This window comes from Balaenoptera acutorostrata, chromosome 14 (genome assembly GCF_949987535.1).
Source record: "Balaenoptera acutorostrata chromosome 14, mBalAcu1.1, whole genome shotgun sequence".
NCBI classification, from domain to species: Eukaryota; Metazoa; Chordata; class Mammalia; order Artiodactyla; family Balaenopteridae; genus Balaenoptera; species Balaenoptera acutorostrata.
In genome coordinates, this window is record NC_080077.1 from 60,500,305 (window position 1) to 60,527,668 (window position 27,364).

General features: G+C 36.0%; 1 protein-coding gene across 8 annotated transcripts; it reads left to right on the forward strand.

Annotated features, from left to right (window-relative positions):
* Positions 1-730: 730 nt before the first annotated feature.
* On the forward strand, positions 731-25,626 carry PNISR (PNN interacting serine and arginine rich protein). Of its 8 annotated transcripts, none has more exons than XM_057527843.1 (13): positions 731-1,004; positions 7,389-7,469; positions 9,311-9,425; positions 10,864-11,052; positions 12,426-12,649; positions 14,128-14,299; positions 15,436-15,626; positions 19,258-19,395; positions 20,561-20,660; positions 21,390-21,443; positions 22,526-22,696; positions 23,952-25,038; positions 25,286-25,626. In XM_057527843.1, exons 3-13 carry the CDS (start codon positions 9,338-9,340, stop codon positions 25,314-25,316), a joined length of 2,445 nt encoding a protein of 814 aa, XP_057383826.1. In that variant the 5' UTR covers positions 731-1,004; positions 7,389-7,469; positions 9,311-9,337; the 3' UTR covers positions 25,317-25,626. The 8 variants fall into 8 exon arrangements, with proteins under 8 accessions (XP_057383826.1, XP_057383824.1, XP_007169716.1 ...); XM_057527841.1 differs by having other exon boundaries at positions 732-1,004; positions 9,307-9,425; XM_007169654.3 differs by lacking the exon at positions 731-1,004 and adding an exon at positions 1,185-1,292 and having other exon boundaries at positions 9,307-9,425.
* Positions 25,627-27,364: the final 1,738 nt, after the last annotated feature.

Consider the following 27,364-nt stretch of genomic DNA (forward strand, 5'->3'; position numbering starts at 1 on the left):
TTAGCTATCGAGGACTTTGTTCTAACGCTGATGCAGGAGAATCTGGGTTTCAAGTGTTTCTTCAAGAAGACTGGATTTCATGCAAACAGGGTCTATTCTCACGTCTATCTTTAACTTCTTTATCCATCTAGATGTATTCGTAATATTTTATTTCTACTGTTATTTGCTATTTCTTTTGCACGATTCCCAATGAAACAATTTAGATACTTGGTGCGCAAAAGTTTCATGTTACTCTCTAGAAAGGCACTTTCCAATATTTATTTCCAGTATTTATTTTCCAATGTATCTTCGGAACATTTTTGTTTTCTTTGTAGCTTCTAGCCTGTAAATCGATACTTTAGATACCTGAACATCGTTCATATTAAAACACCATGGAATCAAAGTATTCCATTCGAAGAACTGAATTGCATAAGTCCTGTCGGGAGGCCATCTTGTGGTTGAGAGAACGGGGCAGCAGGACGGAAACGGGACATCTCCGCCACTTTACCCTAAAGGTCCCGGGGAAGGAACGAAACAACGGGAGTAGCCGGGTGAGGCCGAGCTGAGCAAGTGTCCCCGGAAGGGGGCGCTATGTTTTCGAGGTTAACAAAGAGTGACCGCTGCGGGCGCCAGCTAAGGTCTCCGCTATAGTTACCATCTACACCAGTCACTTCACCAACGTCCGGTCTCTCTGGAGGCGGAGCCCTCGGAGGCGCTCCGTGAGACCCAAGTCGGGAGTATTCCGGAAGTTCGGGCCAGACTCTGGTCGGTGTGAAATACGGCTAAGGGCGCACCGAGCAACCCGCCGGAGTTGGTTCATTTGACCCTGGGGCCCCTTCGTAGTCTGAAAGGAGTGCCGCGAACTCAGCCACCTTTTCGGAAGGGAACATACTTCCCCTTGAAGGAGGATCACGTTGCTAAAGTAAAAATTTTGAGCGCGCTCTGTACAGAACACTTAAACTCTTGGCTTTCTCCCCGCCGTAAAGATAAAAGTGGGTCGGGCATGGCGCTGGCTACATTAAAAGGTAACGTACAGGAATGTCCAGACATTTGCATGGTGTTGACCACATAGTCGAGGTGGTTTTGCCCATAACAAAAATGGCGTCGAAACATGTTAACCGGGTACAGTCACGTGGTCAAAGACCTGGCTGGGGGACAGTATGGCTTCAGATGACAAACGGATGTTATTATTCACTTCCGGGTGAGACTAATCGGGCGCCATCTTGTCTTGTTCGCGAAGAAGTAGAAGCATCGAAAGGGTTGGAGAGGTATTATAGGAACGGTGGCGACGCGGTGTTCCGGAATCAGAGTGGGTAAGTGGAGAACGATTAGGCGTGGGGACTTAACGGGTCATTAGAACCTTCTTGGTTTCTTTGGCGAAGGTAGCATAACTTAAACACGTAGGCTGCGTACGCTGCTTGGCGCGACTGTTGGAACCTTATCTCCCTTAAAGCGGTGGCGTCCGCCTGACTTGGTGAATCACGGCGCTGCTCCCGGTTTAAAGGAAATGTTCGTGTTAAAGAGAGTGCTCGCGATCTCTCCCTCTAACTGTGAGAGTTCCCTCTAGGAAGAGAAGGGAGTGATTGTTGGGCTTCCGACCGGCCGTTAAGCACTGCGCGTGCGCAGTGGGAACCCCCCGTATGGGGAGGGGGTGCAGGGGAGCAGAGGAGGCGGGGGCCCGGACCTGGACCTTCTCTGCTGTGCACCTCGGACTCCGCAGGCGCAGCGGAGGGCAACTGTGTCCTTTTAACTACAGTTAGGTTCCTTAGTTTGTATTATCCTCGTGTTTTTAAAGTCACAGACACTATGTGTTAAGTACGCTTTGGGAAAGAAGGAGGTAGCTTCCAACGTTTCAGTTTTATTATCCTGTGATGGATATTATTGTCATCTGAACATCATGGGTACTCGACACATTTTGGTTGTTGGTGGTTAATTCATAGAACAACAAAATAAACTTGGAATTTCCAATTTGAGTGCAGCAAGGTAAATGCAACAAAAACCAGAATCCTGAAGGTGTTTTGTAAGGTGTTACGTGGCTATAGGTAAGGTAACAGTAAATCAGTTCTTTTAAGATGGTCTTGATTGAGACTCTATGTTAAAATTTTGTTGTTGTTGTTGTTAATAGACTTTACTTTTTTAGGACAGTTTTTGATTTACAGAAAAATTGAGCAGATAGTACAGAGTTACCATATAAACTACCCCCCAATCCCCCACAGAGAGTTTTTCCTATTGTTAACATATATTAGTATGGTACATGTACATTTGTCACATTGAATGGACCAATACTGACACATTGTTGTTATTTAAAGTCCATAGTTTATTCACATTTCCTAAGTTTAAACCTAATGTCCTTTTTCTAGCCCAAGATCCTATTTAGAACACCCTATGACATTTAATTGTCATGTGTCCTTAGTCTTCTTTGGTTGTGACAGTTTTTCAGGCTTGTTTTCTATGACTGTTACAGGCTGAAAATTCATACAGTGAAGACCTAACTTCAGTGCCTCAGAATATGACTGTATTTGGAGATAGGGTCTTTAAAGAAGTAAAATGGGGTCATTAGGGTAGGTCCTGTGTCCTATAATGGTATCCTTATAAAAAAGAGCAGTACACAGAGGGAAGACCACATAAAGACAAAGGTAGGAGACAGCCATCTACAAGCCAAGAAGAGAGGCCCCAGAATGAAACCCACCCTGATGACAGTTTGATCTTGGACTTCTAGCCTCCAGAACTATGAGGAAATAAATTTCTGTGGTTTGAGCTACCCAGTCTGTGGTACTTTGTTAATGGCAGCCCTAGCAAAGTAATACAGTGACCTTGACAGTTTTGAGGGGTACTGGCCAGGGATATTGTAGGGTGACCTGCTATTGGAATTTGTCTGATGTTTTTCTCATGATAGGACTGGTATTAGGGGTTTTGAGGAAGAAGATCACAGAGGTAAAATGCCTTTTTCATCACATTCTATCAAGGCTACATACTATGAACATGACTTATCATGTTGATATTGACCTTGATCACCTGCTTGAGGTAGTGTTTGTCTAATTTCTCCACCGTGAAGTTACTCTCCTCTGTCCACTCCCTCCTTTCCATATTGTACTCTTTGGGAAGGAAGTCCCTTTGCACAAAGCTCACTTAAGGAGTGGAGAGTTAAGCTCTCCCTCCTTTAGGGTGGAGTATCTACATAATTTATTTGGAATCCCTCCGCATGGAAAATTTGTCTCTTCCCTCCAATTTATTTATGTCAGTAAGGATTCAATAGATATTTATGTCATAATTTGTGTTATAATCCAGTACTACTTTATTTTGTTGCCCAGATTGTTCCAGTTTTGGACATTGGTAGCTCCTTCAGTTGTCTACTGTGCACCTTTGACATGCCCCCATCTTCCCCCTCCCCCTTTTTCTGAGCATCTTCTTACTTCCTGGCACTACAAGATGCTCCAGGCTCATTTTGTATATTTCTTGCCCCAGTTCTAAGAATCAGCTATTTCTCTAATGATCCCTGATTCCTTTCCTTTGTTAGAGAATGGTATTAGAACCAAGATAAGTGTTCTTGTCGCCACTGGGGGGTTGTTTCCTTTAGGCTTTTTACATTTCTTTTTCTTTTTTTTTTCTTCCAAATTTATTTTTCAATTATCACTTTTTTTTTGGTATCTATAACCAAAGTATTCAATTCTCCAGTATTTTTTGACTACCTCTCTTGAGCTGCAGACTGCAAAGTATTTCAGTATATACTAAAATGCATGTCACATCAAGTATCAAAAAAGGTTACTACATTTCAAATAATTACAAGATTAACTTCGTTAGTGCCATTTCCACCTAATGTGAATTGATCCAAATGAATTCTTTTTGACTTTGAGATCCATTACCTGGAGTGTAAGACTGAAATGGCAGGGGAGAAGAGGATTGTTGCGTTTTGTGGTTTCTAAACTTTGTGTTTGATGTGAGAAACATTTCTCTCTCTCTCTTCTTTTCTTTCTTCTCTCTTCTGTCTCTGCTCTAGGGAAGGATCCTTCCTTGCCTCTTTCTAGTTTCTGTTGGTTCCCAGCAATCTTTGGCTTTCCTTGGCTGTAGACACTTTATTCCAGTCTCTGCTTCTGTAGTCATGTGGCATTCTTCCTGTCTTGTCTCTTCTTCTAAAAGCACTAATCATTACTGGATTAGTACCCGCTTTAATCCAGTATGACCTCATCTTAACTGGACTACATTTGCCAAGACCCTATTTCCAAATAAGGTCATGTTCACAGTTAATGGGAGTGGGGGTAGGACTTAAACATATCTTCTAGGGGGACACAATTCAATCCATAACACTAGTCAAATTCATAAACTAGATTTTTATAGCTCTGTGCGATAATGTGCATGATCTGATGCAAACCCTGGTTGTTGATCTTTCTGTTCTTCCCAAATCCCAATTGTTTCCAAGGAAATAGCAATTAATTTAACCCTGTAAAGGGAAAGTCTTGTAGCCTGGCTCATCAATAATCACATTTCTCTAAACTTGAGAAATGGTGCTTAAGAATCTTTAAAATTAAGGCTAAAGGAAGAATGAATAAATTGGAATTGATTTTTGATGTTATAAAGTCAGAGTAGCAGTACTAGAGTGTCATCTTCATTGTTGAATGTTAATATATTTACTTGATAATAAATTTCAGTGAATGAGTAAAATATTTTACCACTTAATATGGGCAGAGCACTTTGGAGAATTCAAATAACTATTAAGACATTTCCTCTGCCCTCAAGAAGATTCTCGTTTGAGCCAAGACGAAACACGTGAAGTTTTTCATGACCAGCTTCCTGATTCTTCGTATCTTTAAAAATCTGTAGTAGATTTATTTTAAAAAATACACACTCATGGTTAAATAATTCAAAGAATATAGAAAGAGAATTAAAAATTAAAATTAACTCATCTCTGTTTTCCCTCTCCAGAGCTTACCAATTTTAAGAGGTTTTTGGTAATTTAGGAATTTTCTATACTAAATTGCATTCTTCTTTAAAAAAGAGGAACTTCAAGTGGCATCATTATTCATCCTGTATCACATAATTTTTTTCACCATGCAATTCATAATACAGTTCGTACATCAGTGTATGTCAGCATATAAAAGTCTACCTTATTCATTTTAATGGCTGAATAGGAGTCCACTGTATGGTTCACTCTTATCTCACCTACTGCCCTTTGAGTGTCACTGAAAGCAGATGTTCACTGCTGCAGACATGCTGCAGGTTTTTGAGTTACATGGTGTGTATGCTCATCCATGGTTTTAAGTCCTTGAAGTGGAGTTGCTGGGTCAGAGGGATGATTATTAACAATTTTGATAAAATACTTTAATGCTAACTTGTCTTCCAAAAAGACTGAACATTTGGTGTTTTACCTACGCCCTTGTTCAGCACACTCTCTGTAGCCAAATAAAGTTTCTCAACTGCAGATTTAATTGAAGCATTTTATTAAATAGCTTCTAACTTCTTACTTGCTTGAGTTTTACTGTTACCTTTGCTGCGTTTTATTCTGCTCTGTTTCTCACAATTTCACATCCTTTCCATATTTTTCTCAGCCTAAGTGTATCAAACATTGTATTTGAATAATAGCTTCTATAAAAACTTTAGGGGGAAAAGAGCTTTGGAAAGCATAGTAAAACTAGAAGCGGTTGGTTTTAACAAACAGAAAAATGGCTACAAATAATACAGATCACTCTTGAAAATATGCAAGTAAAACCTCTTAGTGCGTAGGAAAACATGGAAATTTTTGTTTTGTTTTAATAAAAGCTGCAACCTATGATATTGTGAGAAGTAGGGACATTCCAGAGATAAAATGAAATCTGGATAAGTCTTAGATTGCTTTAAGAGAAGAAAATGGAATTGAGTAGAAGTGGATTGGCTTGATCACCCGTCCCCACCCCCAGTTGTAAACTTGAGTGCTATCAAAAACAATACTGAGAAAGTCTTAGTGGTGATATGACCACTACTTATTGAAGCTTTCTGTGCCAAGTTTTTATGTTTCCCATTTAATCCTCACAATAACCCTATGAGGTAGACATTTATTACATTCACCACTTTACAGATGAGAAAACCAAGGATTAGAGAGTCGTTAATTTGCCCATATTCACACAGCTAGTGTGTGGTATAGGCAGGCATCATGAACCAGGGCTTGCGTTCTTAAGTCTAGGTGACAAGTGGTAATCAGAAAACTTAAAAGAGGAATTGAAAACGTTGGCCATGATAACCATTAAACAGGAGTAAGTAAAAGAAACTTAGTTTAGATTGATTTCTAGAAAAGTAAATCTATGTATTGGAAATGACGATAGGGAGTCAGTATCCATCATTTTCATCATTAAAGTGGTTTTATTGTGTGCACGTCTATTTGCAAGTCCAGTAGGCACTGTATGGAGCTAGTTATAATGCCCGCATTGTATGAGTTTACAACCTACGACAGAAAAATCGACGCGCTGAGCTCTGATGCGCCATGAGAGCTTTGGGAAACATGGCAAGCTCTGCTTACACCAGCCTTTTTGGTTCTCCTGTATATAGGCCAGCAGCTTTCTTACCACTAACCTTTAAAAGTAAACAGAGGGAAAGAAGGACCTATAGACCCTTCATTTATTCATTTGTTGTTTAGTGACTGCTGGTCACTCGCTTTAGGACAGCAGGAAGCTGTCTGGTACCTCTGGAAGGTAAAAAGATGAATACATTTGTCTTTCTATCAGCTTTAAAAAGGTCTTAATCTGGGTATTAATCTGGGGACTTACCTGGTGGTCCAGTGGTTAAGACTTTGCCTTCCAGTGCAGGGGGTGCAGGTTTGATCCCTGGGGGGCTAAGATCCCACATGCCTCATGGCCAAAAAACCGAAACATAAAAACAACAGAAGCAATGACGTAACAAATTCAATAAAGACTTTAAAAATGGTCCACATCAAAAAAATCTAAAAAAAAAAAAGTATTAATCTAATGGGAAGAAGATGAAACTGTTTGAGGGACAAATTGTTCTCACCTTGCTGATGTAATTTTTAAACTTAGAATTCCATAGAAAAATCTGAATTTATTACCTTATTTGTACCATTTAAGTTCATATCAGATGGAAGAAATCTTTTAAAATGTTTGTTGTTCCTTTTTTTCTCAGCATATATGACAATTCCTAAATTGCTTGACATTATTTTGTACTGTTAATGAATTGTTCAAGTAAATAAAAAAGATATTTTTGAAAGAAAAATGTTTTTAAAGCTTTGCCTTCTCATTTCTGATGTACCTGTTTCTCTTAACTTTATAATGGTAAATCTTGTCTATTATAAAATTAATGGAAGAGAAAGTTCAAATTAATTTGGAGATGATCACACTTCCATGTTGCATCTCTAGAATTTATTTTTATTAGTTCAAATAGCTCTTCATAATTTAAGTGCAAACATACACTTTTTTTTTTTTTTTCAGGGCATAAGTAATCTTGCTGCTATGCTTCCAAGCTGTAGTTCTGAATCAACCTAAATTTTAAACAGAAGGTGAACCTCTGAGGTCAGTCAAAATAGCAGTTGGTATTTCTTCTGGGTGTTCCTCTTTATTTATTTATTTGTTACCTTTTAATTAAAGTTAATTAAAGTTTTCAAGAGTGCTAATGAGTTATTGGTCTTTAAAGGGCTTTAAAGGTATAGTTGGAAAAGAGGAGAGGGAAAAAAGAAGAGAGAAAATCGGAAGAGAGATTAGAAAAAGAAGTATTTTTAGCTTGGAATTGATACCCAGTACAGTTGTTGGCCTCAAGTGTGGTACTATTTAGTGCCTATTTTGACATATTCTAATAATCCCATTATAATAGAATATATTAATACAGCTAGAAGATAAGTGCACTTGACTCATAAGTAAACAAGGTATAACAAAGGAATGCATCTTTCCTAATTCACAGTGTTCTTCGATTGAGAGGTCAGGATCTGCCATTGACAGAACTATGTAACATTCTGAGAATGCTGCAAAGACTGGGGTTACAAGCTCTAAGAGCCTGGATTGTAGTAGCCAATTGTATTAAAGTTGGTGTCTGTTACTTCCTTAATATCTGGCTTTCCCACTTTTTGTGACACTGCAATAAATACTAAGGCGTAGTTTTGTATTGTTTTTAGAATAGAGGAAAGGGTCAGTCTGAAAGGATTCATTTAGTAAACATTTATTTAATGCCTGCTATGTGCTAAGCCCTGGGGTACAAAAATGAAGAAACATACTCTGCTTACTGTGTGTGTCATTGGTTCTTGAATAGGGTTGTATATCAGTGTTGGATGAAGTACAGAGATAAAATGACTGTAAGCATTTAAAACTTTTTATTATGGACGTTTTCAAACTAGTTTACAGATAAGTAAACTAGTGTGATGAACCTCCCTGCCCCCATGCTCATCACCTAGATTTAATAGGTATTAATGTATGTTTTTCCCCTCTACTTTTCCATGTTAATTATATGTTAAGAAACCTGGTCTTGGGTAGTTCCCTGTTGGCCTAGTGGTTAGGATTCCGGGCTTTCACTGCCATGACCGGGTTCAATCCCTGGTCGGAGAACTGAGGTCCCACAAGCTGCGCGATGCGGCCCCCCCCCCCCCAAAAAAAAAAGGAAAGAAAAGATACCTGGTCTTCTGGACTGTCTCACCTTCTAGATTTGTCTGATTGTTTCTTTTGATACTATTTGGCCAGTACCTTTGTCCCCTAATAATTCCTTTACACTGAAAGTGAGAGCCAAAAGCTCAGCTGGATTCAGGTAAACATTTTTGGTGAAAATATTCATAGTGATTCTGGGGACGTAATTTTGTATCTCGTGAGGAGACACTTAATAATCTGTAGGGATGATATTTCGGCAACCTTTGAATTTTTGATTTCCCATCAACTTTTCTTCTAAGACTGCCTGAATCAGCTGTTTTTATTAGGTTTGACAATATGGCACTTTTCTAAATCTTTTCTACCTTCTGCATTCATTAACTAATTTATAAGTAAGAGTTTTCCTTCATTAGCTAGAGCTATTTGGTTACCCTCTTCAATGAGCCTTGGTTTGAGGGAGATTAAATCACTTTTTTTTAATAATCTTCAAAATAATTACATTTCCAGAGAGTTATATTGGGAAAAATTAGATTTTTTCCCCCTTTTGAGCTAAATTGAATAGAGCTGTGCTTGCCCCCAAACTCTTGACGTCAGCATTAACATGAAATTTTCTACTCTTGCTTGCCAACTAAAAAATTCCAGTTGCCTTTGGCAACCTTTTGAGCAGAATTTTAGAGCTCTGATCACATAAATGTATCATCATATAATAATTTCTGATGTGTGAGCTTTAACATTAAAGAGCACTCATTCTCATTTTTAAACTATGTTTATTTTGTTGAAGACAGAAAATCAGATACACTTTAAAAGTCAGGATGTGGGATCAAGGAGGACAGCCTTGGCAGCAATGGCCCTTGAATCAACAACAATGGATGCAGTCATTCCAGCACCAGCAGGATCCAAGTAAGGAAACAAATTGAATTTGGGGAGCGGGGGAGGTGGGTGTATAGAGATGAGTGGGACATAGGCACTGGGATTAAGGGAGGTAGAGTTGGGATTGGTTTATTGGATCATTTTTATGGTCAGATTTTAATTTTTTCTTGTAAATAATCTTACCTAGCATACATATTAGGGAATGGATTTCCCTTTGGAAGATTTCCTCAGAGAGTAGAAAGCTTTATGTAGATTTTAATATTTTTAAAACTGATTTAGTTCTTGTTTTCTAAAGAAAGAGGAAAGTCTTTCTTAAATGTGTTGCTTAATCATACTTTTGTTAATTCGGAATCTTAAAATTCTATGTAGATTATAGTCAACTGATGGTATGCTCTATCATTTTTAAATTTCTCTTTAATATGGAATATTTCAAGCATATACAGATGTAGAAACGAGTATAGGGAGCCCCCATTTATTACTTAGCTCTAGCAGTGGTTAATTCGTAGCCAATCTTGTTTAACTGATATGACCCCTTCCACTGTCCTGCCTTTACTGGGTTAATCTTATCCTATTTCTTTTTTTTAATAGCTACATAGCATTCCGTTATAGGACTGTACTGTAATAAATCCACTTTTAGATGATAGATTGTCTGTGACTATTTACTTTTTGAAGTCATTCCCATAATTTTGTGTATGTACCATTATTACTTGTGCAGTTATTTTCTTAGGAAAAAAAAATCTAAGAGCTAGGTTTGATAGATCACAGTTGTACATTTGAAAGTTTTAGATATACATTGTCAAGTTTAACTTCATTTTCATCAAAATGTATGAGAGTGTATTTAATCTTTGCTAAACTGAGATGTAAAAAACTATCTTAATCTACTTTGTTTACTTTATTAGTAGAATTAGATCTTAAAATGTTAACTATAGATATTTGATGAAAGGAGGAACTTTAAGATAGCAGAAACAATGAATTTTGAATAAAGAATGGCTAAGAAGTTGTTAAGGAGATATATTTTGACTAGAGAAGGGAGTTAAAGATGCTAAAGAAGGGTGACTGAGAAGGAACAAGAATAGCTATCTATATTCACGTGAGGTATATAGGATCCAGAGTAGACCTGGATGGGACCTATTAGAGAAAGAGTGAGGTTAATCATTTGTTTTTATAGTGGTTTAAAAAAGGGATAAGAGTTTTTAAAAATTCAGTAAACTTAAGGTGCAGGGAATAAATTTTCTTATGAGTTAATATTAGAAATTGATTAAGAGTGTTTTTGTGGATGTCTTAAGTAATTTTTATTATTTTGTAGCCTGAATATGGGTTATTTTTGTGTATTCTTTTCAACTATAACATTCTGTAATATTTAAAATCTCTAGTAAGGAATAACTGAGAAGCTTGTTTTACATAGAGGCACTGTTCTTTTAGCTCCGACATTCTGAATGCCAAATTCTGCTATGTTAAATTATGTTAGGCCAGATTGACTGGGCTGCATTGGCTCAAGCTTGGATTGCCCAACGAGAAGCTTCAGGACAGCAAAGCATGGTAGAACAACCACCAGGGATGATGCCAAATGGACAAGATATGTCTACAATGGAGTCTGGTCCAAACAATCATGGGAATTTCCAAGGGGATTCGAACTTTAACAGAATGTGGCAACCAGGTTTGTTGTTTATGTTTTCCAAATTTTAGGACTGTTTTTACAATAAAATGAGGATTAAAATTAAATTGTTTAATTTGCTTAGTTTTATGACTTCTTGAAGTTAATGCTTCTTAAAGACTAGGCAGTTTCAATTAGATTTGACCTTGAAATTTTGTGGTTAAAATTATTCTATACTCATCTGCTAGCATTGTGGCACTCAGTTTGATTCTTTTCTTGGTTCTTCATTCCTAGGCTGACAGGGGCTGGGAACACTGGAAACCTCACTTGGCATCTAGGGAAGAGAGCATTCTATGTCTCTCTGTTGCAACCTCTGGCCTTTTCAGCAGCAGCACTGGCAGAGCAAAACATGTCTAGTCTCTAATTAAAGAAAAATTGTGTCACTATGTGACAAATTAGTCTGTCAAATATACTCTGCCCCTACCATCCACCCATCTCTCTCTTCCCTTTTTTTCAGATAGTGAAGATCTTCCATAAGTTTTTATCTGTTTATTTTTTTTGTTTGTTTGCTTTTTTACTTCATAGTATGATTAGGTTCCTTGATGCTAGTTCAGTTTTCTATGACTTGTGTTATTAATTATTTTTAACAGTCACTTCACATTTTTATAGGTGAATCTTACTTTGATTATGCTAATGGTGAAGTCATAGCTCCTTTTCCTTATTAGTACTTATTATTGTTTCTCAATGTAAGAATGGAAAACTCAGGAAGTAATCCTGTAATACCACTTTTAAAAGAATAACGAATATTCTAATCTTTAATACTGGGAAGTAGTTCATTTCTAGTTTTCTGGAGTCTGTGCCAAATTTTCCCACATTTGAAAACGTTTTGGTTCCTAAGTTCATCAGTGATTCACCCTGGCATTCCCACTTCCCCAACTCTGCTCTGCTGGTGTTCTTTGTGTCCCAGGCAAGTGATTTACCTCTGTGTGCCTCAATTTCCCTTCCTGAAATTGGCAAAAATAGTACCTGATCTCTCCCTACCTCACAGGGATGTTGTGAGGATAAATGTGTTCATGGAAGAAAGAAATTATATAAAAATCTCAAGGTATTATTTTTATGGTATTGTTACTGAACAGAAATAGAAAAATTCAACAGAAAATTGCTTTGGATTTTGTTATGTTCATTAAAAATAATTTTGGGCATTTGGTTTCCATTTGTTTAGGATATGAATTAGAGTGGAAGTTAGCTCATTCTAATTATTTATTAGATTAATTCATTGCTTATTTTTAAGATATGCAAAAGAAATTGGACCAAGAAGTCATAAATTTTTTAATCTGTTTCTTTACTGAAAAATGTAGCTTTCTTGAGATCTTAAAGATGTGTGCTGATTTTGTTATAACCCCTGTTGAATGTTTTTATGCCTAAATCCTGAATAGAATGGGGAATGCATCAGCAGCCCCCACACCCCCCTCCAGAGCAGCCATGGATGCCACCAACACCAGGCCCAATGGACATTGTTCCTCCTTCCGAAGACAGCAACAGTCAGGACAGTGGGGAATTTGCCCCTGACAACAGGCATATATTTAACCAGAACAATCACAACTTTGGTGGACCACCCGATAATTTTGCAGTGGGGCCAGTGAACCAGTTTGACTATCAGGTGAAAGATATTTTGTTGCTTTAATATTGTAGATGTGCACGTAATCCATTCTTTGGAGGTGTCTCATCAAGAGTACCTAAGATATGTGTTTCACTTTTCAGTCTTGTACAGATAAGCACATATTATGTCTCAAAAAAGTTATCAGTTTTTGAGTATTAAAATCATTAGATCTTTATTTTCTGGTTTTTGATTTGCTTAGGAAAATGGTATAAAGGATTGTTAGGGAAAAATTTGGATAAAATGAAAAATGTGTAAGTGCAATAGCCATATGATGTTTTGTTTTCTAATTTATAATTTCAAGATGGTACCTTTAAATATTAAATAAAGTTTAGAAAATGCACGGTAGTTGAATACATTATTTATCAAAAATAGATTACAGTTAAGACATGAATAAAATACATGAAGAACATAGATCATCTTCCTAAAGGCAATTCCTTCTGCTATGTAGAGTTGAGACATTTTCTAGTGTTGTCATTTTTTTTCCGTTCTGACATGACATGTTTATGGAATTGTACATAATTTTCTTTGTAGCATCTAATTCATTCCTAGGGACATAGAACTCTATGGGGAATAGTGTCATTAAGAGGGGCTATATTTTCTCTAATCACTCTGCCAGGGTCCACCCTTAAATTATAGTGCTAGGTGTCATTTTGAAATAATTGATTGCAATCGTTACCTTTAAACTGAGCTATCATTTAAAATTTTGGAAAAAACCCATATGTTATTTCACTACTTGTATGGATAATGGGCATAATCGTAAACAGTATTCACCTTGAGACAGTAATCCTCTTATTCATACACATTCAGATACTTTTTGTATATGAATATTTGGTATACAGATAGGACAGTTTTTGTTTGTTTTGAAAAAATGTAGTAGTGCGGAGCTTCTACTTACACAACATTTGCTTGGTAGATCCCCATGCTAACAAGGCAAAGAGCTCTGTTGGCATCTGGCTTAGAAAAGCCTCTGAAAATGGCAAAATTACAAAAAAAATATATAATGTAATGATTCAGTAGCTTTTATCTTAGCTTAAAATAGATATTTCTTGCAAGATGATAGAAATAAGTTCATAACTAGGAAGTTGGAATTGATTTAAAACTTTTTTTTCCTGTGATTTTCTAGTTACAGAAAAACTGACATTTATTTGATTTCTTGGTAGTGGAAGGATTAGTTTATAAATGGATTCAGAATGAAAAAGCTCATTTATATATCCTTTCTTATACTTCTTGAATGTAGTATATTATCAGCTGGATTTTATATGGCTCTTTGCATTTACATAGGCAGAAAATCTTTATCTTTCTTAAGAAAAGTAAGCCTAGGTTCTTGGGGCTACAGAAATATCGGTGGATATTAGAACCATGGAATTCTTGGATTTGCTGCACACATGGATTTCTACTGTCCCAGTTCATAACACACGTGTGTCCCAGAGAGTATATTGTATTAATGTGAAGAAAAATAAACTGCAATACTCTTTCAGCATGGGGCTGCTTTTGGTCCACCGCAAGGTGGATTTCATCCTCCCTATTGGCAACCAGGACCTCCAGGACCTCCGGCACCTCCCCAGAATCGAAGAGAAAGGCCATCATCGTTCAGGGATCGGCAGCGCTCACCTATTGCACTTCCTGTGAAGCAGGAGCCGCCACAAATTGGTAGCTATTTAAGTTTAGTGAACCACAATTGGCATGATTTTTTGATCATGTAAAAAGGATGTTTTATTTTCTTAAATTGTTCTAATACTCTGATAGGTTAGGAAACGATACTTTAAAATCCTATCATTTTATAGTCATAAACCTTAAAATTACAAAAAAGATGCTATCTAAAATCTTTAAAGTTTTGAATATTTTCCTTTAAAATGAATCTTTACCTTAAACTTCAGATTTTGTGATGAAATTGAAATTTACTGTGACCATAGCATGTTGATATTTCTTCAATGTTGATAGCTACATTATGCCAATATATGATCAGTTCCCCCTTTAAAACCTCCTGTTTGTTCTCTCTCTATGGACTCTTTCCACTCTCAGTTCATCTGATAATACTGCTGTCAGATTAATTTCTTTATTTCACTTTCCATAGTTTTTGGCAGAAAATTTTAATTTTTAAATAACATAATAGAACTAGTTTATTGCAACTGACAAGTTACATATTTATGTTCCTTTTTATCTGGAAATCCAAATCTAGCACTTAATGGACATTTAAGTCTTTCTTTTTTTAATCACAAAGTAGACATTTTAGGAAGATTCTAACTTCTGTTTTAACTTAAGGAATAATATTAGTTCAAATGAATTCTTACTGTGAAGACTTGTGGTTTTGTTTAATTCTGTTCTGTTTTCACATTTTAGGAAGCAGCATAGTACAACAGTTGGCTCTGAATTAGCCCACATCACTACTTATTGTCTTTGTAACCTTGAGCACATCACTTAATCTCTTTGAGCCTCCGTTTCCTCACTTAAAAAGAGATGGAGTAATAGTAGTGCTCTTTTAGGGCTTTTTGAGATTAAGTGAGATGATGGACTTCCCTAGTGCCTTGGCACATTATAAGCCATTAAGGCAGTGTTCACTCTTGCTATTAAAAGTGACGATTTTAAAGAAAAGCGTTATGTTTAGTGGATTGTTTTTATTACCACTGCCTTGCTGGAGAATGATAGTATTTGTCACTAGCACTCAAACGGCACCAGAATTATTTTTTTTTAAGTTACGAAGATTGTAGAAATTTAAGAATAAGAAACTCATGCATTTACAATTTTTACTTAGCTGACTTATGAATATTTTGTCCCACGTGAAACAGATGCAGTAAAACGCAGGACTCTTCCAGCTTGGATTCGAGAAGGTCTTGAAAAAATGGAACGTGAAAAGCAGAAGAAGTTGGAGAAAGAAAGAATGGAACAACAACGTTCACAATTGTCCAAAAAAGAAAAGAAGGCTGCAGAAGATGCTGAAGGAGGAGATGGCCCTCGTTTACCTCAGAGAAGTAAATTTGTAAGTAGACACTCCTGGCATAAAACTCCTTGTGACATCTGTGTGAAAAGTTAATTGACTTTTTCTGTCTTATTTGACTTGGTATGATAATCTCTAGGTCCATCCATGTTACTGTTAATGGCATTATTTCATCTTTTTTTATGGCTGAGTAATATTCCATTGTGTGTATATGGAATATTACATATGCACACCACGTCTTCTTTATTCATTCATCTGTCAGTGGCCATCTAGGTTACTTCCATGTCTTGGCTACTGTAAATAGTGCTACTGTGAACATCAGGGTACATGTATCTTTCTGAATTAGATTTCATCTTTTCTGGATATATGCCCAGGAGTGGGATTGCTGGATCATATGGTAACTCTATTTTTAGTTTTTTAAGGAACTTGCATACTGTTTTCCATAGTGGCTGCACCAATTTACATTTACAATTTATAAATATATCATTTATATGTGGAATCTAAAAAAAAAAAAGATACAAATGAACTTATTTATAAAACAGAATAGACTCACAGACATAGAAAAACGTATGGTTACCAAAGGGGAAAGGTGGGGGGAGGGATAAATTGGGAATTTGGGATTAACAGATACACACTACTATAAGTAAAATAAACAACAAGGACCTACTGTATAGCACAGGGAACTTTGTTCAATATCTTGTAATAACCTATAATGGAAAAGAATCTGAAAAAAATATATGTATACTGAATCACTTGCTGTACTCCTGAAACATTGTAAATCAACTATACTTCAATTTTTAAAAAGTATTGAAATAAATAGATATTAATTTAGCTTATAAAAAAGTATTAGAGTAATGTCCTTGAGATTACTTTCAGTAAGTATATTGGAGATTGTTTTTTTTTTTTTTTTAAACTGGGAGGTGAACAAGATCTAGGAGAATTTTTTATTTATTTATTTATTTATTTTTGGCTGTGTTGGGTCTTCGTTTCTGTGTGAGGGCTTTCTCTAGTTGCGGCAAGCGGGGGCCACTCTTCATCGCGGTGCGCGGGCCTCTCACTATCGCGGCCTCACTTGTTGCGGGGCACAGGCTCCAGACGCGCAGGCTCAGCAGTTGTGGCTCACGGGCTTAGTTGCTCCGCGGCACATGGGATCTTCCCAGACCAGGGCTCGAACCCGTGTCCCCTGCATTGGCAGGCAGACTCCCAACCACTGCGCCGCCAGGGAAGCCCTGGAGATTGTTTTTATGTATGTATTGTTGAGGGTAGTAAGGAGAAAGGGGACAGCAAATTTATAAAACATATCATTCCAGAGAAAAGTTATTAATTGGGGTGCTAGATAATAGGTTTTACCTTGACAAACAAATCTGTGTTCTTTTGTTGTAGTACAGCTAACTCCCTAGTGATGGACTCTAAAACAAAACTATACTTACACCAAAGGATGTAATAACTTTCATAGTTTTTGACATAGGCACTGAAAGTAACAAAGTTTTAACTTTTTTTTTTTTTTAAATTAATTAATTTATTTATTTTTGGCTGTGTTGGGTCTTCGTTTCTGTGCGAGGGCTTTCTCTAGTTGCTGCAAGTGGGGGCCACTCTTCATCGGGGTGCGCGGGCCTCTCACTATCGCGGCCTCTCTTGTTGCGGAGCACAGGCTCCAGACGCGCAGGCTCAGTAGTTGTGGCTCACGGGCCTAGTTGGTCCGCGGCATGTGGGATATTCCCAGACCAGGGCTCGAACCCATGTCCCCTGCATTAGCAGGCAGATTCTCAACCACTGCGCCACCAGGGAAGCCCAGTTTTAACTCTTTAAATCTCCATCAGTGGGCTTCCCTGGTGGCACAGTGGTTAAGAATCCGCCTGCCAATGCAGGGAACATGGGTTCGAGCCCTGGTTCGGGAAGATCCCACATGCCGCGGAGCAACTAAGCCCGTGTGCCACAACTACTGAGCCTGCATTCTAGAGCCCGCGAGCCACAACTACTGAAGCCCGCATGCCTAGAGCCCATGCTCCGCAACAAGAGAAGCCACCGCAGTGAGAAGCCCACCTACCGCAGCGAAGAGTAGCCGCTGCTTGCTGCAACTAGAGAAAGTCCGTGCGCAACAATGAAGACCCAATGCAGTCAAAATAAATAAATATTAAAAAAAAAAAAAGAACTCCATCAGTTAGATGGCATGAGTGGCTTAGAAATTTTTTTTTTTTTTTTTTTTTTTTTTTAAGGATTTTCTTTTTAATTAATTAATTTATTTATTTTTGTCTGTATTGGGTCTTCGGTTCGTGCGAGGGCTTTCTCCAGTTGCGGCAAGCGGGGGCCACTCTTCATCGCGGTGCGCGGGCCTTTCTCCATCGCGGCCCCTCCCGTTGCGGGGCACAGGCTCCAGACGCGCAGGCTCAGCAATTGTGGCTCACGGGCCCAGCTGCTCCGCGGCATGTGGGATCTTCCCAGACCAGGGCTCGAACCCGCGTCCCCTGCACTAGCAGGCAGACCCTCAACCACTGCGCCACCAGGGAAGCCCTAGAAATTTTTTTGTTTAGCAACAGTATGCTCCTAGACGGTATGACAGCCACAGCACTGGCCAGTATGCAATTCAGGAAATGGTTCTTCCTCCCAAGGCCATTTTCTGCTTCAGAAATAAGTCTCAAGGACAGCAAATTAACTAGACTTAAGCAGATTGGCTTTGCTTAAATTCCATGAGTGCCATAAATTACTTTTATTTTTTAACAAAAGAACCATGCCGAAGATGTGATTTTATCCTGGGTGTTATACCGGTAAGAAACAACAGGATGCTACTATTAAAGTTTACCTTTAACAAAGAAAAAAAGATTTTTTTCAGTCTTTACATGAAATAGTGGATTTTCAGGTTTGATGTTTTTTTTTAAGTGTCAAAAAATCTGTTTGGAGATTATCCTCCCTCTCCTCCCAGATGCCTTTGGACTTGTGTTACATGTATCTTCCCCTGGTTCAAATAGTCTTTCCATAGTTGTATTTAGGTGATCACCTTGTCTTTTACTTAGTAGGATTGTTAAGAATGACTATGGAATACTTCTTTGCTTAAAGAAGAGTCCCCTTTTTAAGGTATGCTATCTGGATACTGAAAACTTAAAACCATTCAGAGAGACAAACTGCTGGTATTTCCTCTGTCTGAAGTAGACCTCATTTCTTGCTTATCTGTCTGTTACGTAGCTAAAAAAAGCAAATTTCACTAGCCAGCTGAGATCTGGAAACTGACTTTAGATTTTTAAGTCACATGATTTTAGGTAAGTAGCTTACATTTACAGCTGTAAAAGTTACACTGAATAATATGACTGTGGTGCATTTATCCAAAATTCTACACGCCACTCATGTCAGGACCATCATATATAATGGATATTAATTAAATCAGTCTCTGGGCCTGATGTGCTTCTAGTTATTTATAAAATAAGGTAAAACTTAACTAAGGAAAAAAAAAGGAAAAATAATTGAAATTGATCCTCATAAGTCATCTTGTAATCTTAATATTTCCTCTCAGGTAACATTTTAAATTATCAAATGAAACCTATAGCACAAAAATGTAATTTAGAGAAATTTCATTTTTATATATCTGTTTCATAGACTTTAATTTGGGGTTTTAAAATAGAATATATAAGATAATTAAGGATGAATTTGGGCTACCCGAAAGTGCTATTACTTTTTTTAGGATAGTGATGAGGAAGATGAAGACACTGAAAATGTGGAGGCCGCAAGCAGTGGAAAAGTCACCAGAAGTCCATCTCCAGTTCCTCAAGAAGATCAAAGTGAACCAGAAATGACTGAAGAAGAGAAAGAGTATCAAATGGTAGAATGTTAAATTTCTTACCTTTACCATGTACAGGCTTAAAAAAAATTTTTTTTAATTGAGGTATAATTGACATGCAACATTATATTATAGGGTTTATCTTGTTTATAATTTTTTTAAATTATTGGTTGGCTATCTTAAACTTGAGAGAGAACTTGTGAAACAGTTATAAAATGTGTATTTGCTGGGTGATAATGTCTGCAAAATCCAAGTAACATAATACGAAATCACAGCTTATAAAGCAGTTATTTAAGCACATTTTTAATTAAACAGTGTTTTACTACATGAGACCCAAGAGAACATTTATTATTTATTATTTTTCTAAAGTGTGTTTTTTGAATACTGAAAAAGATTAAAAGGCTGCATAGAAAAATAAATTTAGGAAGCACTGGATTGAACACAGTTAAACATATTTCTTCATTGCAAGAATTCTCAAAGCCTTCAGTGCCTATAATGTGTATTGCCAGTTTCTGAGATTGGGAATATAATGTGCTGCGTTTCTCGTATTGAAAGACCAGTGATATTTGAAATGTCTTTAGATGAAGCTGATTCAGTATACTCTTATTTTAGTAGATGAGTAATCTGAATCCCAGAGAGGCTCACATTTGAAACAGCTGTTGGTAGCCAAACCGATGCTAGAATCCAGCCCTTATTTCAAGTCTATTGTACGCTGTGCTATAGTAATCAAGAAAAAAAGGACTTCATCTCACAGAATGGAATGACTGCCTTTTTGTTATTTTCCTTGTTTTTTTCCCCTCAAATTTTACTTTGAGCTGAGGGTTAATGTAAGTTCCTAAGTGACATAAGAAACTAGTATTGTGCTGCTTACTAATAATATTATTAAATGAAGGGATAGTTCTCTCAAAACACTTGTGGAAACTTTTATTAATAGGGACTTTAAAAAAATGTTTTGTATCTAGAATTAGAATTCAGTTTCTCTACTATACAGATAAATTCATATATATATTTTTTAATCCACATGATTTTAAAATTTTTAAAGTTTTGATAATACAGTAATTTTCAAGATACTCTATTCCTTGGAATAGCTGGTCTGATCTCTAAAAATGTTTTGTAAAACGGCTTTGCCTTTTAATTTTTTTGAAAATGTCAAACTGTATCAGTAACTATAATAAATTAGAAAAAAACATAAAATATCCTTCCGTAGATGTTGCTGACAAAAATGCTTCTGACTGAAATTCTACTGGATGTCACAGATGAAGAAATTTATTATGTAGCCAAAGATGCACACCGGAAAGCAACGAAAGGTATATTGTGGGTGTTCTTGGTTCTCTTTTTCTGGGGGTCTTTTGGTTTTGGTGGCTACTTTGGACTTTTTTTGTTGTCCTTGTTGAATTACTAGCAGATTTTGAATAGTCTCTTGCATGTTTTAACTCTTTGGGAAAGGTTAGATTTGTAGACACCATATTAAAAACTATACAGATATTTTTGTTTTATCCAACCTACCTGAGCACAGATTAGCAATTTTGCTGTTGTTCTATAAAATGTATTGTGGAAAATTCTTGATGTTCAATTTCACCTGATTTTTATATATATATATAGATACCATGGTATTGGTATATGATTTCTAATACAATTAGTTTGCCTAATGAATTATGAACCTTCAGAATTTTCACAGTTTGCCACTTATAATTTTTACAGAAGCAGCTAATGTCCCCCCCCCCCATATTTTTAGTAACACTTAAAAAGTATATTGAAAGAAAAATTTAAATTATGGGCCATATCTCAAAAAAAAAAAATACCAGTGTACTGGTCAGCATTTCTCCTCATTATCAACCAATTTCAGCTCACATCAGAATTATAATTTCAAGGCAAGACATGCTACTGGTTTAAAATGAATGTTATGTTTTTAATGTTTCTTCTCTCCCCGAAAAGCAGCAATAGTAGTAGATTTAACAATACCATAGACTCTCATGACTATGAAATCGTGGCTATTTGTGTTAACATGTTGTTCCTGTTGTTGATGTGATACAAAGCTCCTGCAAAACAGCTGGCACAGTCCAGTGCACTGGCTTCCCTCACTGGACTCGGTAAGTGTTCTCCTTATTTGTGAGAGGGCCTTAAAGGGAAAAATCACACTTACCTTGTCTCTCTACGTGTTCTGTTTTGAAACTGTACTAGTCCTACACAGTTTATAAAATTTAGGTTTTAGGGTTATAGGCTCTAAAAGGTTTGCTTTTTTTTTTTTTTTTTTTTTTTTTTTACTAAAGCATTCACAGTGGGATTATAAATGTGGTGGCTAATTCATAGTTTATTAGTACAAGTTATAATAGTTCATAATTTAGCCATGATAGCATTTAAGCTCACTTTGAGAATTATTACATACATGCCTTAGGGAAAAACCTATCCACTAATGCTCTTAAGGACCTCTATTTAAATTGTGTTGCAGCAAGTCAAGTTTTTACGTAGAGGAAAGGGTTTATCTTACAGCATGATAGTAGTGATGTGTTCGTAATTTGCAATTTGCATGATATATTATCAAGTATATAAGAGCTTGAATTTGCCTTTTTTACATCATCATTTCAAATTAATATTTGTGAGGGTCAACAGAAATGGGTAAAACCAAATGCCCATGTGATTTTGTTATGATTACTATTTAGATCACTTCAGGGTGGGGAGCAGTTTTAGCACCATACCATTTCTGTATCAGTGAGAATTACAGTATTCCAACTTTGTTAGGAAAAAAATATTTAGCATCCCTTGGATTTCTAAGCTTTGAACAATGAAAGAGTTAATTTTAGAAATATTTTCAGGATCATCATAAATTTGAGTAAGGTAGTTTGAATTGATTATGCTTTAGTAAGGCTTTGTTACTGCCCTATTAAATGGCTTTGTTGGTTAGCATGCACAGTAAGACAATCATTTTCAAGATTCCCTTATGGTGAGAAACATATGAAATATTCTTTAAAGAATAAGATACTAAGTATCAATTTTCTTGAGGATTCTGTGTTCTCCTTAAGCATTGTAATTTATACTCCTCCCCACCCCGAATAAGCATATTCTTCCAAGAAAAGGCAATGAAAAAAGAAATGAGCTTTCTTCTCGGGCCTGAAAAAGTTTTTAGTGCATGGAGTAAGTTTGACATATGATAGACTGGGCTTTATGCACACAGGTGGACTGGGCGGTTACGGATCAGGAGACAGTGAAGATGAGAGGAGCGACCGAGGCTCTGAGTCATCTGACACTGATGATGAGGAATTGCGGCACCGAATCCGGCAAAAGCAGGAAGCTTTTTGGAGAAAAGAAAAAGAACAGCAGCTGTTACATGATAAACAGATGGAAGGTATATCTTTTAGACTCAGTGTTTGTACAGTTCTGTTCATATTTCTTTTTATTTTATAACCAACTTAAAAATACCAAACGATAGAATCAAGGCTAGATTATAAATAATATGTTACGTAACTGAAACTAAGGTTTTTTGGCTCATTTGCAGTTTTTATCAAAGTTAAAGTCAAAACTGATTGTAAAAAGTTATAGTTTATAAAAGTTTTTTTGTTTTGTTTTGGGAGACATTAGTTCCATTGGCTGTAAGTTAAGCTATTTAGTGTATTTTTATTTCTTATTAAAGTTCTTAACAGGACTACCCTGGTGGTCCAGTGGTTGAGACTTCACCTTCCAATGCAGGGGGTGCAGGTTTGATTCCTGGTCGGGGAGCTAAGATCCCACGTGCCTCAAGGCCAAAAACCCAAAACATAAAACAGAAGCAATATTGTAACAAATTCAATAAAGACTTTAAAAGTGGTCCACATCAAAAAATCTTTAAGAAAAAAAAAAGTTCTTAAACTGAAAAGACTTTTGAAAGGGGAAATATATTGTAAACTATTGAAAAGTAATTTGTAGCTAGCATATTTAAAGATAATAGAGGACTTTTTAGAAGGTTTTTTATGTAAAATGCTGTACATGTGTACAGTTCTTAGTTTATATAATGATACTAGGAATAATGAAAGAATATTTATTTAGAATTTCTTTTTTGAAAAATCTTATTTGGACTATTTGAGAAGTAATTACTAAGAGTTAACAGCCAAAAATTTCATATAAATTACTTACTTACCTTCAAGTTGCCTTATTGTACAAAAGGGAAATCTTTTCTTACTTGCTTTACTGTAGCTCTACACTTTGGTACTCTATTGCTGTACTGTCCAGGAAGGCAGCTAACTGCATGTAGCTATTGAGCATTTCAAATGAAGTCAGCCCAAATTGAGATGTGCTGTAGGTATAAAATACACACTATATTTCAAAGACTTAACATTAAAAAAAAAAAAAAAGAGCAGAATATCTCAATATTCTTTTTAACATTACATGTTGAAATGATAATATTTTTTATATGTTGGGTTAATAAAATATGAAAATTAATTTCACCTGTTACTTTTTACTTTTTAAATGTAGCTGTTAAAAAACCCTGAATTGCTTATTGCATTCTATTTCTGTTGAACAGTGCTGCTGTATTTTTGTAGTCTGGTAGCTTGAAATTTGGTAGCATGGGAGTTTTTTCATTGCACATTTGCCTTTCTTACTGTTTTTGTCTTTTTCTGTTTCAGAAGAAAAGCAACAAACAGAAAGGGTTACAAAAGAGATGAATGAATTTATCCATAAAGAGCAAAATAGTTTATCACTACTAGAAGCAAGAGAAGCAGATGGTGATGTGGTTAATGAAAAGAAAAGGACTCCAAATGAAACTACGTCAGTTTTAGAACCAAAAAAAGAGCATAAAGAAAAAGAGAAACAAGGAAGGAGTAGATCAGGAAGTTCCAGTAGTGGTAGTTCCAGTAGCAATAGCAGAAGTAGTAGTACTAGTAGTACTGTCTCTAGCTCTTCGTACAGTTCTAGCTCAGGTAGTAGTCGCACTTCTTCCCGATCTTCTTCTCCTAAAAGAAAAAAGAGACATAGTAGGAGTAGATCGCCAACAATTAAAGCTAGGCGTAGTAGGAGTAGAAGTTACTCTCGCAGAATTAAAATAGAGAGCAATAGGGCTAGAGTAAAGATTAGAGATAGGAGGAGGTCTAATAGAACTAGCATTGAAAGAGAAAGACGAAGAAATCGAAGTCCTTCCCGAGAGAGACGTAGAAGTAGAAGTCGCTCAAGGGATAGGCGAACCAATCGGTCCAGTCGCAGTAGGAGTCGAGATAGGCGTAAAATTGATGATCAACGTGGAAATCTTAGTGGGAGCAGTCATAAGCATAAAGGTGAGGCTAAAGAACAAGAGAGGAAAAAAGAGAGGAGTCGAAGTATAGATAAAGATAGGAAAAAGAAAGACAAAGAAAGGGAGCGTGAACAGGATAAAAGAAAAGAGAAACAAAAAAGGGAAGAAAAAGATTTTAAGTTCAGTAGTCAGGATGATAGATTAAAAAGGAAACGAGAAAGTGAAAGAACATTCTCTAGGAGTGGTTCTATATCTGTTAAAATCATAAGACATGATTCTAGACAGGATAGTAAGAAAAGTACTACCAAAGACAGTAAAAAACATTCAGGCTCTGATACTAGTGGAAGGAGCAGTTCTGAGTCTCCAGGAAGTAGCAAAGAAAAGAAGGCTAAGAAGCCTAAACATAGTCGGTCGCGATCCATGGAGAAATCTCAAAGGTCTGGTAAGAAGGCAAGCCGCAAACACAAGTCTAAGTCCCGATCAAGGTAGTATACTTTTTAAAGTATTTTGTCTGATTTAAAAAAAAAAAAAATTTGACTGAATTTATGCAAAGTTGAAAGTGTCCTTTCTCTCTCTCTCTTTAATAAACTCAGTTTGGTACTTGATAAATGATCATAGTCTTAAGTAATTTTAGAAATCCTATATAATATTATTTATTTGAAAATTGCAGATTCTTTAGTATAAAATACATTTTTATTTTTAAATTTTATCTTTTCCCTTTCTTTTTTTCAGATCAACAACCCCTCCCCGTCGTAAACGCTGAGGAATGATGTGGCAAGAATGCCATGATGTTTAAAAAATTCCATGAGTTTTAAGGGCTTGTCTCATTATAGAGGCACATTGTGGCTGTGTAGGTGAAACCAGAATTTTTTTTTTTTTTAATCTGTAAATAGGTGTACTTTTTCCAAATGCTGCTCCAAGTTACTTAATAGGATTTCTTTGTATTACATTTTTTCAAAAAATAGTGCATAATAAGACTATAAACATGCCATTCTCTTTCAGCTGTAATGTTCTTAAAATTATTCTTGAATGTACTGTGATGTCAATAAAGCTCTTTAGTTCATTTTTGTTAACCTCTTGCACATTAATTTTATGATTTTAATCTAAGGAACGTACTTTTATAAAAAGGCAGCTGGAGTTTTGTATAACAGGTTTTAAAGGTACTTCCTCTCATCTCCCCCAAAGAAAATGGTTTTAAATTAATAGTTTGTCAAAATCTGTAAATTGTACCATGGATTTTTGTCAAATTTCAACTATAAGGGTGTAGAAGAGGGCCAGAAATAGATCTTTACGTTCATTTGGAAGCATTTGACAGCTTTCTAAACTTTTCTTCCTGCTTTGGGGATTTTCAAGTAATATGTTCTCTGTGTGTATAAAGTATGGTTCACTCCTGTAAAATGAAATTGCTGGAATCAATCAGAGCAGTGCACCATTAGAATTATTTATAAGGAATGACTGACTGTGTTTGACACTAGCAGCAGTGCAAGTCTGGAACTATATTCTGCAGTTTCCCACTTCTGTTTTAAAGCATATTTTAAACACTTTGGGGTTGCTATAGAACTAAAACTCACAATTTGATATATTTATTTATATTTTTAAAGTATAATATGACCTCAGCTCAGTGGAGGAATACTGTATTATTCAGGTTTGTGTCAGTTTCATAACATTAAAATGATCTGGTTTTGTCAGTTTCTTAAAATTATGATCAGTGAGTTGTCTAGCAGTTTAAGGCAGTCATAACTTACGAGTAAAATGAGGCTCTGCAGGCACTGAAATGCTCAACTGAAATGCTTTTAGGGTCTTTATATGATTACTCACTTATGCCACAATAGATAAATCTTTGAAAACAAATGCTTTTAAATTTTAATTTAAAAAGGAAAAAGCAGGTGCAGGTCACAAGAGTTTTAGAGTATGCCTTGTTACCAGCAGTAGTTCATTTTAAAGTAAGCCACGTTTTTGCCAAGATCAGTGTTTCCTCAAAATGAAGGTAGAAATAGACTTGTAATAGTGTGCTCTTGTACCTCTACATAGGTTCTTAAATAATTTTGAGCAGTTACGCATTTATCTAGAGGAAATCAACTGTGAATAAATGCATGTTTACCAAAAATATTGTTTTACAGTGCATTTAGTTCTGATATTTATTAAGTTGACATTTCACACAATAACTTTTAAATAGTTTGGAATTCTATATAGTTTAGGCATCAGTCACATCTGAGATAAGTAAAGGAAAATGTGCAATATTTTTTATGTAGGTGAGCTAACACAGTATACCTAATTGCAGAATTATCTGATTAATTTGTAATAGATAAGTTGTATAACATTTTCATATCTAAAAATGTTTTTTAGATCAATCTCAAGTGAAATAATATTTTCAGAATAAAATTCTACAGAAAAAGTCTACTGGCTATGATATGCACATTTTTAAGCAAGATATGAACTAGAGCCAAAAGTAGCATTTGACAGTTTGATTTACTCTGCCATAATATGCAAGTTTCCTATCTGTAGATATTTTTAAAAACATAGTCATGATGTATGTGATTATTAGTAAATACATCAGTATTATAATTAGATATTTGGGTTTTCAGTTTAGAGAATTCATCATTTCACTGACATTAATGGAGTATGTTTACCTTGAATGGTAAGATTTTATAAACAGGGCTTCCATGATTTGGGATGTGAATGCAAAGACTTATACGTAAGTTAATTAGATGTGTAATTTGGTTATGAAGCCTTTTCTAAAATGATACCACCAGAAAATTAATAGATTAATTTTTTGAGACAATCATTGGTCTGGATTGGTTAATAAAAACT